Source organism: Ochotona princeps, chromosome 2 (genome assembly GCF_030435755.1).
Source record: "Ochotona princeps isolate mOchPri1 chromosome 2, mOchPri1.hap1, whole genome shotgun sequence".
NCBI lineage: Eukaryota > Metazoa > Chordata > Mammalia > Lagomorpha > Ochotonidae > Ochotona > Ochotona princeps.
Genome location: NC_080833.1, coordinates 112,135,823 through 112,153,907, shown reverse-complemented (window position 1 = coordinate 112,153,907; position 18,085 = coordinate 112,135,823). Strand labels below are relative to the sequence as shown.

The window sequence follows — 18,085 nt, the reverse complement described above, 5'->3', positions numbered from 1 at the left end:
CTCTAGTGTTTCCACTCGCCCAGATACTTGCTATCAAAATTTGGCCAGGATAAAGGTCCAATTTGTACTGCCCTTCATGGTACTAGCCTTAATCATCTGTCATGTCCCCCTTGTGCATCTGGCCATGCTGCTCACTGCACAGGCTTCAGCAACCAATGAGGCCCAGTTCTGACATGTGCGCTCCACGATCAGACCACAGATCCTGTGGTTTCCTTTGGCTTCCCCTGCAGTTGGAGGTTTGAGTCCAGTGGCCTAGCTGAGAAGATCCCTAACATAACCTTGCCAAAAGTGGCTCCAGACATGACTCATGTGTGTGCCAGCCAGTGTAGGGTTTGATTCAGTCTGTGACCCACATCAGCCTACACATATACTGGTGGTTGCAGTTGCTCAATCAGTTCTGCTCCCAGCCTCATCTCGTATGAAAAACAAGATGCTGTGGCCCAGCATAACCCTGCCTACCACACACTCGGACTTTATGCACACCAGCAGGAACTGCAGTCTAATCAAAACAATCCCCAAAACCCCCGACCAGGCCTTCCACCAGCCCTGGTTCCCATGCATGCGAGCATTTACAGCACACTTGTCCAATCCATCTCGCATCCCATTCGACTCTCATGTACATCAATGGATTCTGCAACCTAGCTCAGTCCGACCCATCCCATTATCCAGCCCACACTTAACTGACAGGTGTTATTGCTTGTGCAGTCGGGGACACAGCCAGCACTGGTTCTCATGCTCACCTGTGGGAGCTGTAGCCCATCAGAGAGGTGCTGGGCGTTTTCATGCATAGTTTCTATAATGTTTATTAGCTTCATGGAGCAGATCATTGAGGGTTGTGATTTTATTGTTCTGTTTTTTTTTTTTTTTTTTTGGTGGATGAGTCAATTATTTTTAGCAATTATTTTGTCAATTATTTTTAGCATCAAATGAGATAATATTGTGGTAATTTCCCTTTGTTCTGTTAATGTGCTATATTTCAGGAATTGAGGAATGTGTATCTTGAACCATTCTTGCATTGACAGAATAACCCCCATTTGCCAGAGTATTATTATTTAATGTACTGCTGTATTTGATTTGCTAATATGTTATTGAAGATTATTACATCAATGCCCATAAAGGATATTCATGTGTAGCTGTTTTCATGGCTTCTTTGTCTTACTTTAGGAAAATGCTGGCCTCATGGAATGGGAAATTTTGAGAAGAATCAGTGTTGAGTCTTCACAAGATGTTTGGTTGAGTGCAGTTATTAAGTCGTGAGGCTCAAGACTTCTCTTCCTAGACATTTTTGAATATTGATTCAGTATTCTTGATAGCTACACACTGATTCATATTTTCTATTTCTTCAGGTTTTACTGTAGCTAGGCATTGTGTTTCTAGGCATTCATCCATTTCGTCCAGGTAATCAGTTCGTTGGTGTTTGTGATATTCTTTTATTATCCTGTTTTTACTTACAGATTCAGTGGTGATCTTCTCACTTTTATTTCCAATTTTAATAGGGTCTTTTATCTTCATTCATCTGGCTAAAAGTTTCTTAATCTTGTTGATATTTTTGAAGAACCAACTTATCATTGATTTTCTTTATTATTTTTCTATTCTTGATTTAATTTATCTCTGCTTAAACCCTCACTTATTTTCCCTACAATTTTTCTATTTTTGATTCAATTATCTGGCTTTAATATGAGTTATTTCCTGTTTTTGCTAGTCCGGGGTTTACTTTGTTCTCGTTTTGCTAGTTGCTTTCCAAGAAACTTTTCTAGTTACTTAGCTGAGATTGTTCCTCTTTTAAATGTGCATTTATACATATGAATTACTCCCTTAGCAATGTTTTCACCATAGGTTTTTCATGTGGCATATTTTCACTTATCTCCAAGGACTCTATAGTTCTCTTCCTTTTTTTTTCTTTTTTCTTTCTTTTTTTTTTTTTTTTTTTAATTTAAGAGAGTATTGTCTGGCCCCAGCGTGAGAGCGTAGTGGTTAAAGTCCTCGCCTTGAACAAGCCAGAATCCCATATGGGTGCCGGTTCTAATCCTGTTGGCTCCACTTCCCATTCAGCTCCCTGCCTGTGGACTGGGAAGGCAGTTGAGGACGGCACAAAGCCTTGGGACCCTGCACCCGTGTGGGAGACCTGGAGGAAGCTCCTGGCTCTTGGCTTCAGCTTGTCTCAGCTCCAGCTGTTGCAGCCACTTGGGGAGTGAATCATCGGATGGAAGATCTTCCTCTCTGTCTCTCCTCCTCTCTGTATATCTGACTTTGTAATAAAAATGAATACATCTTTCAGAAAAAGAGAGAATATTGTCTAATTGCCACCAATTTGGGAATATTCAGATTTTCTACCTGCCATTGAATTATGACTTCAGCCTGTTGTAATCAGAGGAGACAATTTCTATAATAGCTGTCTTTACAAATCTGTGAGGCTTAATTGGTGGCATATCATTTAATCTGTCCTGGAAAGTACCCCAAGAGAATTTGAATCACATCTTAACTTACAGGTTATCACCATTTATACAGAAGGTGAGCAAGTCTCTTACTTAATTTTGAAACCCAATCATAGGCTCACTGTAGATGCAAGAGATACGCCCTATGTCACATGACATTTTCTGTTGGGTAAAAATAACCAGGAGTGAGACGGATAAGTCATGACAAAGACGCATCTTCAACATTACTACTGCCAAAGGTTTTTTAGAGATTTATTTTTGTTGGAGGGTCGGGTGTGCGAAAAGTAAGAGAAACTGAGAGGACAATCTTCACCTGCTGGTTCACTCCCCAGGTGGTTGCAGTGGCTGGAGCTAGGCCGATCTGAGGTCAGGGGCCAAGAGATTCTTCCAGATCTCCCACATGGGTACAGGGTCCCAGGGCCTTGGGCTGTCCTCCACTGCTTTCCCAGACTATGGGTAGTAGGCTTGATGGGAGGCAGGGATGCTGGAACACAAACTGTTGCCCATAGGGGATCTCGGTGCATTCACCGAGAGGGCTTTAGCCGCTAGGCTACTGTGCTAGGCCCTATTTCCAAACTTTAAAAAATTGTTGTTGTCAGTAAGATCTTACAATACTACCATTAAATTCTTGCCAACACAAAGATTTGTGTCAACTTTAAAGTTTTCTCGTGAGTTAAATGGTCTGATGGCAAATGTGAAATCTGATTTCATGCTTTAATTTGCATTGGTCTGATGACTACTGAGTGTGAGCATCATCCTTTGTTTTCTGTTGAATTGCCAGTGGTCTTGGTGAGTCATAGCAATTCTTTATACATGTATGAAAATAGTCTGTCCTACTGTAACTTTCCATTTGAATTCTCCATGTTATTGAGAAATATTTTTTCCCAAATTTTCCTCAAAAAAAAAAACCAAACACTTATAGGACATGATCAAGGCAGTGTTAAAAGGAAAGCTCATCTCAATCAATGCCTATGTGAAGAAATGAGAAAACCACCAAGTAAATGAGTTAACATTACCATTGAAAGAGCTAGAAAAACAACAGCAAAGTAATCCCAAGATTGGTAGAACAAAGAAATAGCCAAAATAACAGAAGAAATGAACCAAACAGAGACCAAAAGAACTATATATAACATCAATGAACCAAATAGCTGCTGCTTGCAAAAATCAAGAAAATAGATTCCCCACTAGCCCAACTAATCAAAAAGAGGAGGGAGAAAATATGCATCAACAGCCAGAGATGAAAAAGGAAATATAACAAGAGATGCCTCAGACATACAGAGAATTATTAGGAACTTTTACAAGTTACTATATGCCACCAAATCTGAAGACCTAGAAGAGATGGATAGATTTTTGGATATATACAATAGACCAATATTGAATCATGAGGCAATTGACAATATAAATAGACCTATAACATGGACTGAAATCCATATTTAAAGCCCACTCAACAAAGAAAAGTGCTGGACAAATACTGTATCACTGCTGAATTCTACCAAACATTGCAAGAAGAATTAACCCCAGTTACCCACTAGCTTTTCCAAACAATACAAAGGGAGGCAATCCTTCTATGAAGTCAGTATCACCTTAATTTTAAAGCCAGATAGAGAAACAACAGAAAACAGAACTACAGACTGAGAATGCTGATGAACATAAATGCAAAAATCCTCAATAGAATGCAGACCAACAGGATCCAACAGTACATCAGGCAGATCACTCATCCAAGCCAGGTGGGATCATCTCTGGTATGCAGGAATGGTTTAACATTTGCAAATCAATAAATGCAATACACCACATCAACAGAGTGAAAATAAAAACCATATGATCATCTCAATAGATTCAGAGAAGACATTTGATAAAATACAACACCACTTCATGCTAAAAAAGAGAAAAAGAAAAAACCTTAACCAAGATAGCTCATAGAAGGAAGATAACACAATAAAAGCAATAAACAAAAAACCAAATGCCAAAATGATACTAAATGGGGAAAGACTGGGAGATTTTCAACTAAGAACTAGAACTAGACAAAGATGTCCATTTTCACCACTGCTATTCAACATAATATTGAAAGTCCTTGTCAGAGCTATTAGGGAAGATAAACAAATTAAGGGGGGAATTGCAATCATCCCTGTGTGCAGAAGACATATTTCTCTACGTAGGAGAACCAAAAGACTCAGTCAAAAAACACAAAAACTTGGAAAGGGTAGCAGGATACAAAATTAATGCAAGAAAATTGATGGTACTAGTATACACAAATAACTCCATGGCTGAGAAAGAAAGTGTAAGTACAGTCCTGTTTAAAGTAGCAGAGAAGAATAGTTAAATATCTAGCAACTAATTACATCAACTATGTGGAAGACCTCTATGGTCCAGCTGGAAGAATCACAATTCCAGATCTCAAGACTATCCCTGAGAACAGTGGTCATCAAAACAGTCTGGTACTGATTCAGAAACAGAGGGAAAAAAATAAATGGAACAGAATAGGAACCCCAGAGGGAAACACACATGTACAGCCAATTAATCTTTGACAAGAGAGCTGAAAATAATCTAGGGAAGAAGTTGGTCTCTTCAACATTTGCTGTTGGAACAATATGATAGCAGCCTGCAGAGGTAAGAAGCAAGACCCTCACCTGTCACCTTATACAAAAATCAGCTCCAAATGGATCAAGGACCTAAATTTGCACCCAGAAATCATCAAAATTTGGAGGAAAACATAGAAAGTACTCTCCAAGATATTGGACTTGGGAAAGACTTCTTAGAAAAGTCACTAAAAGCACAGGTAGTCAAAGCCAAAATAGCAAATGGGATTACATCAAATGAAAAAGCTTCTGTAAAGCAAAGGAAATGATCAACAAAGTGAAAAGGCAACCAACAGCATGGGAAAAAAATCTGCACACTACACAACTGAATGGGGACTAATATGCAGGATTTACAAAGAACTTCAGAAACTCAGTGACAGCAAAACAACCCTGTGGAAAAAATGAAAAAAAAAGGACATTTTCCATAAAACAAACGAATTCATATGGCTAATAGACATATATGAAAAGATGCACAGGCTCCTTAGCAGTCAGAGAGGTACAAATGAAAACAACATGAGGTTCCACCTAATTCCAGTGAGATCATTCAGAACTCTTCTAACAACACCTTGGTGGCATGGATTTGGGGAGAAAAATACCCTCCTTCACTGTTGGTGGGAGTGTAGTCTAATACAACCACTATGGAAGGCATATGGAGAGTGCTTAGAGAACTGAAAATAAACCTGCCATATGGCGCAGCAATCAAGCCCCTAGGAATTGATCCAAAGGAAATAAAATCTGCAGCACAATCTACAATAGCAAAGACATGAAAACAACCCAGATGGCCATCTGAAGAAGACTAGATAAAGAAACTATGGTACATCTACTCAATGGAATACCACTCAGCCATTCGAAAGAATGAAATTGTATCATTTGCAACATAATGATCCCAACTGCAGACCATTATGCTCAGTGAAATAGGTCTATCCCAAAAGGACAAATACTCTATGTTCTCGCTGATATAAGGCAACCTTAATGTAAACTGTAAGATCGATAGCCATTTCAGCACTGTTTTTGCTACAATTCAGGGGTTTTGATACTATTGTTTCTATTTTCATTTCTTCAAAATAGTTTCTTTTCTCTTATTAAATTCTTCACTGACTCATAGATCATACAGTAGCATCATTTTCTCCAAGAATGTTGATCACATTGTGTACGTGACAATGGAACCATCTTTCCCCCATATCATAATCATGGTCTCCAATCTTGCAGTTGGTGATCTTAGCATCTCTGCTTTCAGAGAAAACGGTATTGTATGTGTGTGTGGAACGCCTCTGACAACAGAGACTGTGTGAACATGTAGGAAAGTATAAGAAAGAAAACAATTATTCCACAGGATGTTATACTATTATACGAGTTTATATAAAAAACACACCAGTTTTCAATTTTGAGGTTTCAAAATCAACAAACCATCACAAGCAACTAAATAAAGTAGAAAAAAATGATCTTTGATATCAACTCAAAAATATTTAGCAAAATGTTAACATAATTCCTTCTATATTGAAAAGTCAAAAAAATAAATCCCAAGGAAAAAAGTGTTAAGAATTTTATTAATTTTTGAAAGAATTCATGGAACAATTATTTCCTCCTTGCTTTCCAAAAACTTTAAGTACCTAACCATATTTTTGCTGGAAAATACTTGCTACTTGTGGTCAGCACTCTTCTAAGAAGAAATCCTCCCTCCTCTGCTTTTCCCTGAGTCTGTCCTGCAGTTGAATTTGCAGATCCTCTTTTGTTACCTGTTTCTAAAACTGGAAAGTTCCCTAGAAATATGCTTCAGACAACTTGGTTTTTAAAAGTATAAAAGCTACAGCAGGGATATAATCTAAAAAGAAATGTCCTATCTGCTAATTTTGTACGAGTTTTTCCTTTCTCTTTAGCATGTTTAAATGATATGTAACAGTTTCTTAGGTATTTTAATTGTATATATTAGTAGGGTATTACGTGTAGTAGTACTAGTAGTAATTAATATATATAGTGAATATTTAGTGATCCAAGTTTATTTAAATTTTCTGAAAAATGATTAATGAAAATATTCATATATGGACATTCCATAATGATGTTTAAGCAAATGTGTACAATGTACATAGAAAGGTCTGGATTCTTAAGCTTCCCCACTCTGCCTTTACCATGAGCGCTCTCAAGTTCCCTTTAAGGTACTTCTGCATAACGTTGTTGTGAACTATAGTCAACCCACTGTGCTGTGTAGCACAATGAACATTCAACCTGCCTCTATCTTACCTGCTTCTCCCACTCCTAGCTTCCAGTAATCACTGTTCCACATTCAGGTTGAATTATTTTTTTCTCTGCTACGTATGAGAAATAATGTGCAATTCTCATTCTGTGTTTGGCTTAATTAACTTACAATGACCCACAGTTTAAAATACAAATAAAAACAAAACTTCTGTTTGTGGTTTATAGTGTGCTAGAAATTGTGCTAAACACCTTAAATAAATTATCTCAAAACCTTCAGTTTATAGCTGTACCAATTTTAAACATAAGGAAACTAGGATTTAAAGTTATTGTGTGGGATGTGGTTAAGAACTTGCATTTTTTTAACATATTTGTTACTCAATACTATGTCAATTAATTCAATAATGTTGTAAATTGATGTTGATGTTATGTTGTGGCTTTTCATTGATTGGGATGATATTCTGCCAGCTCAGCTTTCAGACCAGAGATGGTTTCCCCAAGAAACTGTTGAATTTATCTGGACAATAAGATGCTGGACTCTATGCTTACAATGAAAGAATCTTGACTGAATTTGAACTATAATACTGCAACAAGGTGGAGGAATCCACCATGGGGGGAGGGTTTGGGGAGGGGTTGGGGAATCCCAGAGCCTATAAGACAGTGTCACATAATGCAATGTAATCAATAAAAAAATAATATATATTAAAAAAAGTGATTGTGTGGCTGGTTAAATTCTCCTAGCTCATGAGCAGCAGAGCTGGACTTTGATTTGAACTAAGCTCAGGCCTAACTCCAGAGGCTACTCAGCTCCACTGCATCTGGTGACATGAGACAATGTTGTTCCTACTGGTGCATTAATGAATAAATGCTTCCCATAATCCCTTAAAAGCCTTCATTGCACACAAATATTGTACAGTCCTGTGTGCGAGCAAATATTATTGTCTAGGACACAAACTCCCAGATCTTCCACTGTTTTATTAACTTTGCTGAAGATAACAGAATTCATTCTCTTGTATATAAGCATAATATTTCATGAATTATATTCCATTGTGTCACATTTATCATTTTATCTGTTGGTGGGCACTTTTACTGATGATTCATACCTTAACTAGTGTAAGTAGTGCCATAATATACATGATTATATAGTATCTCTTTGACAAGATAATTTCATTTCCTTTAGATATAAAATAAGAAATCTATATAAGAACAAATGCAAGAATAGATACAAGGAAAATAAGAAGTTATATGACCAAGAACAAAACCACTAGAAGAAAATATGCAGAAAAATCTTCTACTGGCCACCATTAGAAAGTTTCTGTAACCATTTTGTGACCTTAACGTATTTCTTTTGAAGTAGTATGATTCAAAATTTAATATATGAAAAGAGATAATGTGATTTTTTAAAAATGTTGACAGACTGTATCCAGTATCATCACATCCTCACCAAACATTGTCAATATGACTTCACAACTACTGCTGTTAATTTGAACCAGTAAGCTTAAGTATTTGTGCTTAAGTATTTGTGCGATTTCTCTGCTATAAAGTCCTGATTTTACTTTACACATACTTTTCATTGGAATATAGACCTAAGTTGAGATAACTTTTAAAGGAAGGAGAATTAAGCTTCATACTGTAAATTGGGGATTGCTTTCCTACTTTTAATTAGTTTATCATTTATTTATGTTTGCATTCAGTAATGTGCATTTTTAGACTTTCTAAGATATTGAAGATCTACTGTCAATTCTTTACCAACAATGTCAGTGACTACTCCTGGCTCAATTTATCCCCTTCCATTGAATACTGGCTCCCCAAACTCTGGCCCACTTCCAACCTCAAAAGTCATTTTTATCCTTATCAGAATAAGTGTCAGAACACTATGCAAAAAAAAAGTCTAATATCCATTCTCTCTTTACAAAAAAACAGCTAAAGACGACCCAGCATAATGACTCAGTGACTAAATCTTCACCTTACAACCACTAGGATGTCATATAGTCACCAGTTCATGTCCCAGCTGCTCCACTTCCCATGCAGGTCCTTAACGGAGCTTGGAAAAGCAGTGAAAGATGGCCCAAAGCCTTTGGACTCTGTACCCACATCGGAGATCCAAAAAAAGTTCCTGGCTCCTGGCTTTGGCTCAGCTCAGCTCAGCTCCAGCCATTGTGGCCACTTGGGAAGTGAACCAGCAGTATAAATATGTTTCTTTATATATCTCCTTTTCTTGTAAATCTGCCTTGCCAGTAAAAAATGAATAAAATTTAAAAATTAAGCCACTCACCACACACTGGGAATAAAGACAAAGGAAATATTTTTCACCTCACACATTGCAAGAACTGAAAACACATAGATTAAAAAAATCTAAACAAATTATTTAACGTCTGAATCTCTATTTATGTACATAATGAAAAAGATAAGCTAGAGCCAAAATGGTATCATTTTTTAAATCAGTAGGTGACACCTCAAAAGAGTACAAGATATAAAATACATATTTATAATATTGGATCCTGTTATTAATCATATCTAATAATTCACATTCAATTACTTTTCTTCTGGTACATAGATCATGATATTTATAATCTTAAAATCTGATTTGGCCAAATATTTCGGATGAAATATCAATTCCTGGGATGACAACTAGACTTCCGAGATTCTCAAAATTTACTGCAAATGAGGAAGGTGATGGAAAAAGAGTTAACAGGATATTCTGATACGACCTGAAAGAACAACAAAAAAAAGTTTTATACAAATATGTAACTATCTATCTATCTATCTCTCTATATATATATAAAACATAACTATATGTTTCTGTGTGTGATATTTGCACACCCAACCATAGCATCCATTTCAATATGGACAAATGTTGAAGCAACTCAAGTGAGCATTAACATGAATGCAAAAACAAAGAAAAATGTGGTAAAAAGATAGACTGGAATATTAAACAGTATTAACAAGGTTAAAAATGCTGGCATATGCTACAACATAAAAAAACTTAGACACTAAAGGATAAGCTAGACACAAAAAGATAAATATTAAGTTAATTATATTACATGGCAGTTGTAGAGTGAAGAATTAAACTCACAGAGACAGAACTTAAATGGTTGAATTAAGTAACACCCATAATCTGAACACAACCATCAGAATGGTGATAAACTTTAAATGTGTGTGAGAGTATGTTACCACAGTTTCAAAATATGTCTCTACAGAGGAGATGAAAAGTTGCAAAGCCAAGGAAAGGGGAAAAGTTTTCTTATAAAGTCAATGTAAACTGGTGGAAACCACTGAGAAGGGGACAGAGGGGGACTAAATAGAGATACTCACCAGCGCTTCCAATACCATAGGGCCAGGAACAGCAAAATGGTTAAACAGGGCACTATTATTGCCCCAAATATCAAACCAATGGGGACAGAACGTCCTGGCAATGGAAGGAGAACACAATGATGTCACTGCAAATTCCACAGAGCCAATATCCTGGCTTGCATTGGCCCACTAGGACACCATGATATCCCCTCCATTCTCATTCCCTGTCTCTCTTTCTTGCTTTCTCCCCTCTCTCTCCTCTTTTCATTTTTATTCTCTCATCAAGGCTAACCCTTCCCAGTGTTTCTCTATTTATGAACATTATTATCAAATTTCCATATCCAAACCCTGATTCCTTCTCACCCCAGAAGAGGATGATGTCTCGCTTTCCTAGGCTGCTGTGCTTCACCCGACAAGACAGGCCTGTTGCTTCCTCAGCAGGAACATCCAGGGATACTCGCAGATACCACGTCCCATCAGCAAAAGGAAGGATTTCATGTTGCTGATCCACCTTCTCCTCCTCACCCTGCATCCACATCACACACAGGCTTTGGGTAGAACCCAGACACGTGGCAGATCAGCAGAAGACGGCCAGGCCCAGGACTGGGGCCACTGGACAACCAGGCCTTGGGTTTCCCTGGGGCAAGAAAGAGCAAGAATGATGTCATCTTGTGATCCTATTGCAAAGCATAGGGTCCCAGAAATCCACAGGTTGGACAACAGCCCCACCTGTTGCTTTGAACAGCAAAGGGAATCATCTATTTTTGACTATCTCCCTTCTGAAAGACTATCTCCCTTCTGAAAGTTACAGGTGGTGATAGGAAGTGAAACATGATGGGACTTACCTTGTCTCTGCAAGTCATCCTTCCCTGTTTCAAGGACACCAAGGAGATAGCGTGGACAGGTTTGGTAGAGCAGTTTCTCCCCAATTTCACAGAGTCCTTTATACTCGGAAGCTAGTGCACATATTGTCTCTGCTCTGATCCCACCTTCTGGATCAGGCAAACATGCATAATCTTTGACAGTCAGGAAATTCTTTCCTTGGAAAGCTGCCCTCAAAAAGCTTTCAACGCCACCTCCAGCATGTAACGCACAGCCTGCTATGCCCTGTATCTCAAAGAGATCTGGGGAAGAAGCAGACACCAAGTCACTCAACAGTAAATATGAAATAGAGGCTGGTGTGAGAGTACGAGTTTTATGTGATTTTGTGAGGAAGTTGTTCAGGGTTATGAAATGAGTCAAAAGCCACTAACAGCATTTAGAGCTTCAAAACATTTGTGCGTAGCAGAGGTGTTTATTATGAATGAGGAGGGGCTGTGGTGAAGCTCTAGAGGCAATAGGAAGAGAGAGGAAAGATGCAAGGAACTTCATGTTGCAGTGAAAGACACACTATTTCCAAGTGCATCTAGAGGAGCTCAGGGAGAAGGTTGAGGAGCAGGGTTCCAGGAAGGAGCCACATGTTGGGTCACTCAGACCTAAGTAAAGAGAAATAAAGGTGTTTGATGAACAAGTTACACAGAGACAAATCTGGATTGGATACCAAGAGAATGACTTGAACTTCCAGAGAAGAGATTGGAGAAGTTCAAAATCTAATATTCTGGAAGGCGTGGTGACACCTTAGGAACACATGCTAGAGAGAGTGTGTATGATGGTGAGTACAGCAAAAAGGAGGAACAAAGCATCCCAGACAGTGGTACACTAAGAACGTGTAAGTAGCCATACAGAGTGCACCAGGGGAGAGGCTGAACTCACAGTGTATCTGGAATTCTGAAACACGGAGCCGTATTTCTTGAGTGAATCCAAACAAGTAGACCTGGATCAGCTCTATCAGCTCATTTATCTCCTCCTCACTGAAGTTTCCCTTAGACCAGAGTGTCAGGAATACGGCAGTGCTATTATCACTGTCCCAGCTATGAATCTCCAAATCTTCCATCCAGCCTGAGCCTTCAGTTTGCGTCTGGTTGCTGTCTATAAAGGATGAGATCTGAATGACATGGTAAGATGTCGGTCCCTGGAGGACTGTAAGGAAGGAAGAATCACATGGTGAGAAGAAGCAAACAGGAGGAAGTGAGAGAGAATGAAAATTGAAGAGAATCAGACACAGAGCCCACAGCCTACAGATTCCACAAGCCTGAGACTCTGGGATACTCCAGAGCTGTAGAGAGGACTAGAGGGAATAGCACCTGGTGTGAGTGCAGCACTGACTTTATGCAGACCCTCCTCGGCACCAGTGCTGGCAGCTGCCAGTTGTTCTTACCATCCTTATTGTCACCACCTGGGAGGAGAGCTGCCAGGACTAGGAGTGGCAGCAGCAGCAGCAGCATTTCACTGTGCCTTTAACTCCTCACTCAGAACTGGTGTTTGATCTCTAGGTTAATCAAACCTCTTCTTGGCCCTGTGCAGTGACTCAGGCTCTCTCCTGGCTGACAAGTACCTCCATCATCCAAATAACATACCTCTCATTTTCTTTCCAACACTGACTTGGAAATTTTTTGTCACCACTGCCCCTTGGCTGACAGTCCTCAACTTCCTCAGACCACGAAGGAAAAGCACACATGTAATTGGGAAAGATCAATAAGATTAGTTCACTTGCTTGATATTCCACTCCTTTTTTTTATTTCTTTTATTACAAAGTCAGATACACAGAGAGGAGGAGAGACAGAGAGGAAGATCCTCCGCCCGATGATTCACTCCCCAAGTGAGCGCAACGGCTGGTGCTGAACCGATCTGAAGCCAGGAACCAGGAACCTTTTCCAGGTCTCCCACGTGGGTGCAGGGTCCCAAAGCTTTGGGCCATCCTCGACTGCTTTCCCAGACCACAAGCAGGGAGCTGGATGAGAATTGGAGCTGCCGGGACTTGAATGGGCGCCCATATGGGATCCTGGCATGTTCAAGGCGAGGACCCCAGCTGCTAGGCCATGTCACTGGGCCCGATCTTCCACTCCTTTTTAAAATTTTGTTTATTTCTTTATTTTATGATACAGTTCCATAGGCTCCAGGATTTCCCTCCCCCCTCCAAAATCACCATGTGTCATTACAATAGTATAGTCATTCACAATCAGTCATAAGTCCATCATTCTACTATTTAAGTGTATCCTGACATTGTAGGTAAATACAATGACGGAAAGTTCAACATCCTATTGTCAAGATACATTCAAAAGTTTCATTAAGAATCCATCATCGATTAGGAAGTAGATTTACACTGCTTTATATCTTCACATCTGAATGTAATAGTCACTACTACACATGGGGCTGTACTATATAGCCCCTTAAATAAAAATCAATAAAAGAAAAACAACAGAGAGAAAAATGGAAAATTAACAAAATGAAGTTAAAGAACATGTTACTGAATGAGTAATTTGTTACTGAAGGAATAAAAAAGAAATCCAAACATCTTCCTGAAGCAAACTATGCTGCTGCTGTGACATGAGTCAGAAAATCAATAAGATAAATTAAACTTTTTTGAAATAATTAAATAAAAACAAAATATGAAACCTCCTATGATGTAGCAAAAGACAGTATTGAAAGGGCTGTTGGTCTTGTATTCTGCATGAAGGCTGCTTTTTTTTTTTTTTTAAATTTGCTTCACTTTTTATTATTACAGTTGCCCTGGTATTTCATAGTAATAATATATGGGAATTTGGTGTGGGGGAGAGGACTTGAGAAGAAGGCAAGAGAAATCCCCTGGAACTGTATCACAGAATGATAACAATTTTAAAAGAAGTTAAAATTTTAAAAAATGATAAATTTTTAAAAATCAGATGATCACAAAAAAATGTCAGTAATAAATATTCCCTCCAGGAAGTGTTTTTGTTGATTTAAATTTAAAATAGTTGCTGCAAATAGGATTGAATTTTACTAACATACAGAACCTTCAAGTCATTGTATTTATATTGCTTATCCTTAATAAACATTGTATTCTACATGGAAATTAGCACAATGTTGTGATTATACACAGACAGTTCAACTCATTTTGCTGATAGTTTGTGTCTCTAACCCCTGAGGCATTATGTAGGCTTGTCTTTAAACAGTAGATTCTTTTTTTTTTCTGATTTTTTTTTAATTCTCAATATAGTTTAATTTGATACATTGCCAATTTTTATAAAAAACATTTGTGAATGAAGACTGGAAATCTTTTTTATATTAAAATGTACATAACATAAAATTTACAATTCTAGCCATTTCAGTGTTCAAAGTTAAGTGGCATTTAGTATATTAACAGTGTTTTTCTTTTTTTATTATTTATTATTTTTAATTCATTAATTACATTGTATTATGTGACACAGTTTCATAGGTACTGAAGGCTGCTTTGTATCAGAGAGAACATATGATATTTTTCCATTTAGGACTGACTTGCTTCACTGAGTGTAATGGTCTCTGATTGGGATCATCTGATTGTAAATGGTAAGATGTCATTCTTTTTAACGACTGAGTGGCATTCAAAGGAGTAGATGCACCACAGTTTCTTAATCCAATCATCTTTTTGACAGTCATCTAGGTTTTTTTCCATGTCTTTGCTATTATAGATTGTACTGCCGTGAATACAAGATTACAGATCTCTTTCTCATAAGCAGCTTTCATTTCCTTTAAGTATATTCCTAGGAACAGGATAGCTAGGTTATACAACAGGTTTATTTTCAGTTCTCTTAGCACTCACCATAATGATTTCCATAGTGGCTGTGCTATCCTACATTCCCACCAGCACTGAAGAAGGATAGTTTTCCCCTCACATCCATGCCAGAAGGCATTTTCTACATAGGAGAACCCAAAGATTCAGTCAAGAAAGTATTGGAACTCATAAGAGAATTTGGCAGGGTGGTAGGATACAAACTCAAGGAGCATAAATCAATGGCACTGATACACACAAATAACTCTGTGACTGAGAAACAAATTGTAAGTACAGTCCTGTTTAAAATAGCAGAGAAGACTCTCAGATACCTTGGAATTAACTTGAGATGTGGAAAATATCTAGGCGAAACTAATGAAGCATTTTTTTTTTGTGAATATAATTCTTTTTTATTTTATTGTATTGTTGACAATCTTTACATGGTTAACTGCGGTTACAAAAAAAAGGTTCAGGGGCTATAGGGAAGTGGGTAATACTATTATGTCCATATTGTTTCCATCTTGTATCTGAGGTAAAGGGGGATATTGAGGGAGAAGCCCCACCCGGTTTCCCACCCACCCCAAGTCCCAGATGTGGGGCATGCTCTGAGATATTTGCTCAAGTGGTTTCAATACTTCTCCAGTTATGAATCACTGCCAGTTTCGCTCGATGAGGTCGTCCACTGATTGATATGGTCCATCATAAAGTCTCCGTTTGCCCCATTTTTCGCTGCCAACATATAGCTGAGATGAATGATTGATCTGTTCGGTCTTCTGTCTTTCCTTGGTTATAGTTCTGAGTCCAGCAGTTCGATTGGGGAGATCTCCAAAGAAACCTTGAGGTATTCCCAGACCAGATTCTTGTATGTTCTAGCAAGCAAAGGGCCTGGCACAGTCCATCACCCCAATCAGCTGGTGGTTGCAATTGCTGGGTTGGTTGTGTTTTCAGTCCCGAGTTGCACTGGAACCAATGGGTGTTGCAGTCCAGTCTGGTTCTGCCCAGCACATACTCGGCCCTTACATCAACCAGTGGGAGCTGCAGCCTAGTCGGGGCGACCCACAATAACCCCCATCAGACCCACACCTTACCCTGGTTTGCCAGTATGTGTAGCAGTAGACCAGTCTGTCCCCCATCCCATTTGGCTCTGGCACTTGTCAATGGGTATTAAAGCTTAGTTCCATCTAACCAACTCAACCATCCAGCCCTCACGGATGTTGTTGAGTGCCTCTCTATCTAGCCATCCCAGCCACTGTCCTAGTTTTCATGCCCTCTTGCGAGACTAGTGACCCAGGAAGGGGGAACCCACTTTTTCCCTCCCAGCTCTTTCAGTCCCGGTTTATGCACTCTTTAGGTGGTTCTGTGATTTGACTTGACAGAATTAGTCCCCAGTGCCAGCTTCTGCCAGCTGATGCTGCAGCCAAGCCCAAACATCCCTCACCCACTCTAATTTATGCTTGCACCAGCAGGAATAATCAGCCCAGCCTGGCTTTTCCCTGATCTAGTCCACATGCAGTGCGCAGGTGTTGCAGCCTTGCTTAGTCTGGTCTGTCCCCATCCCAGCCCACGCTCTCCAGTCGGAGTAGCTGTCCAGCGAGGGGACCAGCCCCTTAATCCCCCTGCCAGCTCTTTCCCTCCCTTCCTGGATCTCACATGTGCTGGTTGGGTGCTGCAGTCAAATCCAGTACAGGCAACCATGCCCTGGCATTCCATAATGTGTACTGATTTTGTCACAACCAAACCCGGTTCCACCCACACTCTGTTCTAGTGTTTGGATTTGTCAGTGGATGACATGAACTGATTCAGCCTGGTCTGCCCTGACCCATGCCGAATGTGTGCCAGTGGGAAACTTTCCATGGCCTATTCTGGACTGTTTCCTATCATGCTTCTTGTGCTTACCTGCAGGAACTGTGTCCTGCCAGAGGAATTGCCCAGGCTCCTCCATCAGAACCCCTCCCAATGCCAGGTTTTGCACATGCCAGGGGTCCTTGAGCCAACCCTACTCAGTTCACCTCCTGTCCTAGCAGGAACAGTGGCTTTTCCTGGCTGGCTTTCACCCCATTCTGGTTCTGTTTTTGGATGTTTCAGCCCAGCCATGGCTTGTCCATACCCACATACAGCTCACACATGGCTCAGTAGGGGGTTGAGACCCAGCCTAGTCAGTCCCACATCTACCCTGGTTCTCCAAGACACCAGATGGTGTTGGGGTCTGAACTGGCCTGGTGCATCCAATCCCAGCCCACACTAGTGCCTCGGGTGACTGCAACTGTTTCCTAGGTAGAATGCAGCCCCCATTCCAGCACACGCGTCCCTTGGTGGGAACCTCAACCCTGTTAGGGTGTACAACTAGGGGAACTTGTATTTCCATAGGGTTGGGCCCACACAACCCCATAGAGTCTACCCCCAGACCAAGTTCTCTTGCATGCTGGATACAGTCTTGACCCTGCCAAATGTGATCACTCCACCAAACAGTTGGGTAACGGTACCCATCACTGCCAAAGAGGCCCCCATCCATAGTATTGGTGTGGGCTGGTGTGTGATGATCAGTGATGTTCTAGGCAAACAGGCCATTTCTGTATTCCGAATGGGTTGGTGTATCTGACTAACCATAATTGTCTCCTGGGTCCTTCCCTCCAAACCACCAGGTCTCAGTCCCCACGCATGCCTAAAACTTCCATGACCCTGTCACTGGGAATCACCCAAGATTCACTACTCACCTACACTAATTGGACTTAGTCATGGGTGTCCCCAGGCAGCAAACATATCTTTAAAAACTCCAGAGCAGGCCGCCAGGCAGCCAGCAGGCAAGGCCTGGCACCACATGGTTCACTGGCCGCCCTGGGGGAGGCCGAGGACTCGTTCACTGCCTTGCGGCAGTGTCTTTGGCGTGAGCCCCCAGCATTGGGTCCAACCCAGCAGGGGCACCCCCCACAGCCGCCACACTGTGAGTTGTGGCACTTGCTCCCAAACCCAAGGCCCAAACCCCT

At 40.1% G+C, this 18,085-nt stretch overlaps 1 protein-coding gene across 1 annotated transcript; it reads right to left on the bottom strand.

Annotated features, from left to right (window-relative positions):
* Positions 1-9,776: 9,776 nt before the first annotated feature.
* Positions 9,777-12,925, bottom strand: LOC101531907 (T-cell surface glycoprotein CD1b-2-like). Its single transcript, XM_004589247.2, is given in 7 exon segments — positions 9,777-9,912; positions 10,517-10,610; positions 10,859-11,037; positions 11,039-11,132; positions 11,341-11,619; positions 12,248-12,514; positions 12,753-12,925. Coding segments are annotated over 7 exon segments (1,116 nt in total). The 5' UTR covers positions 12,820-12,925.
* Between the last annotated feature and the right edge of the window lie 5,160 nt (positions 12,926-18,085).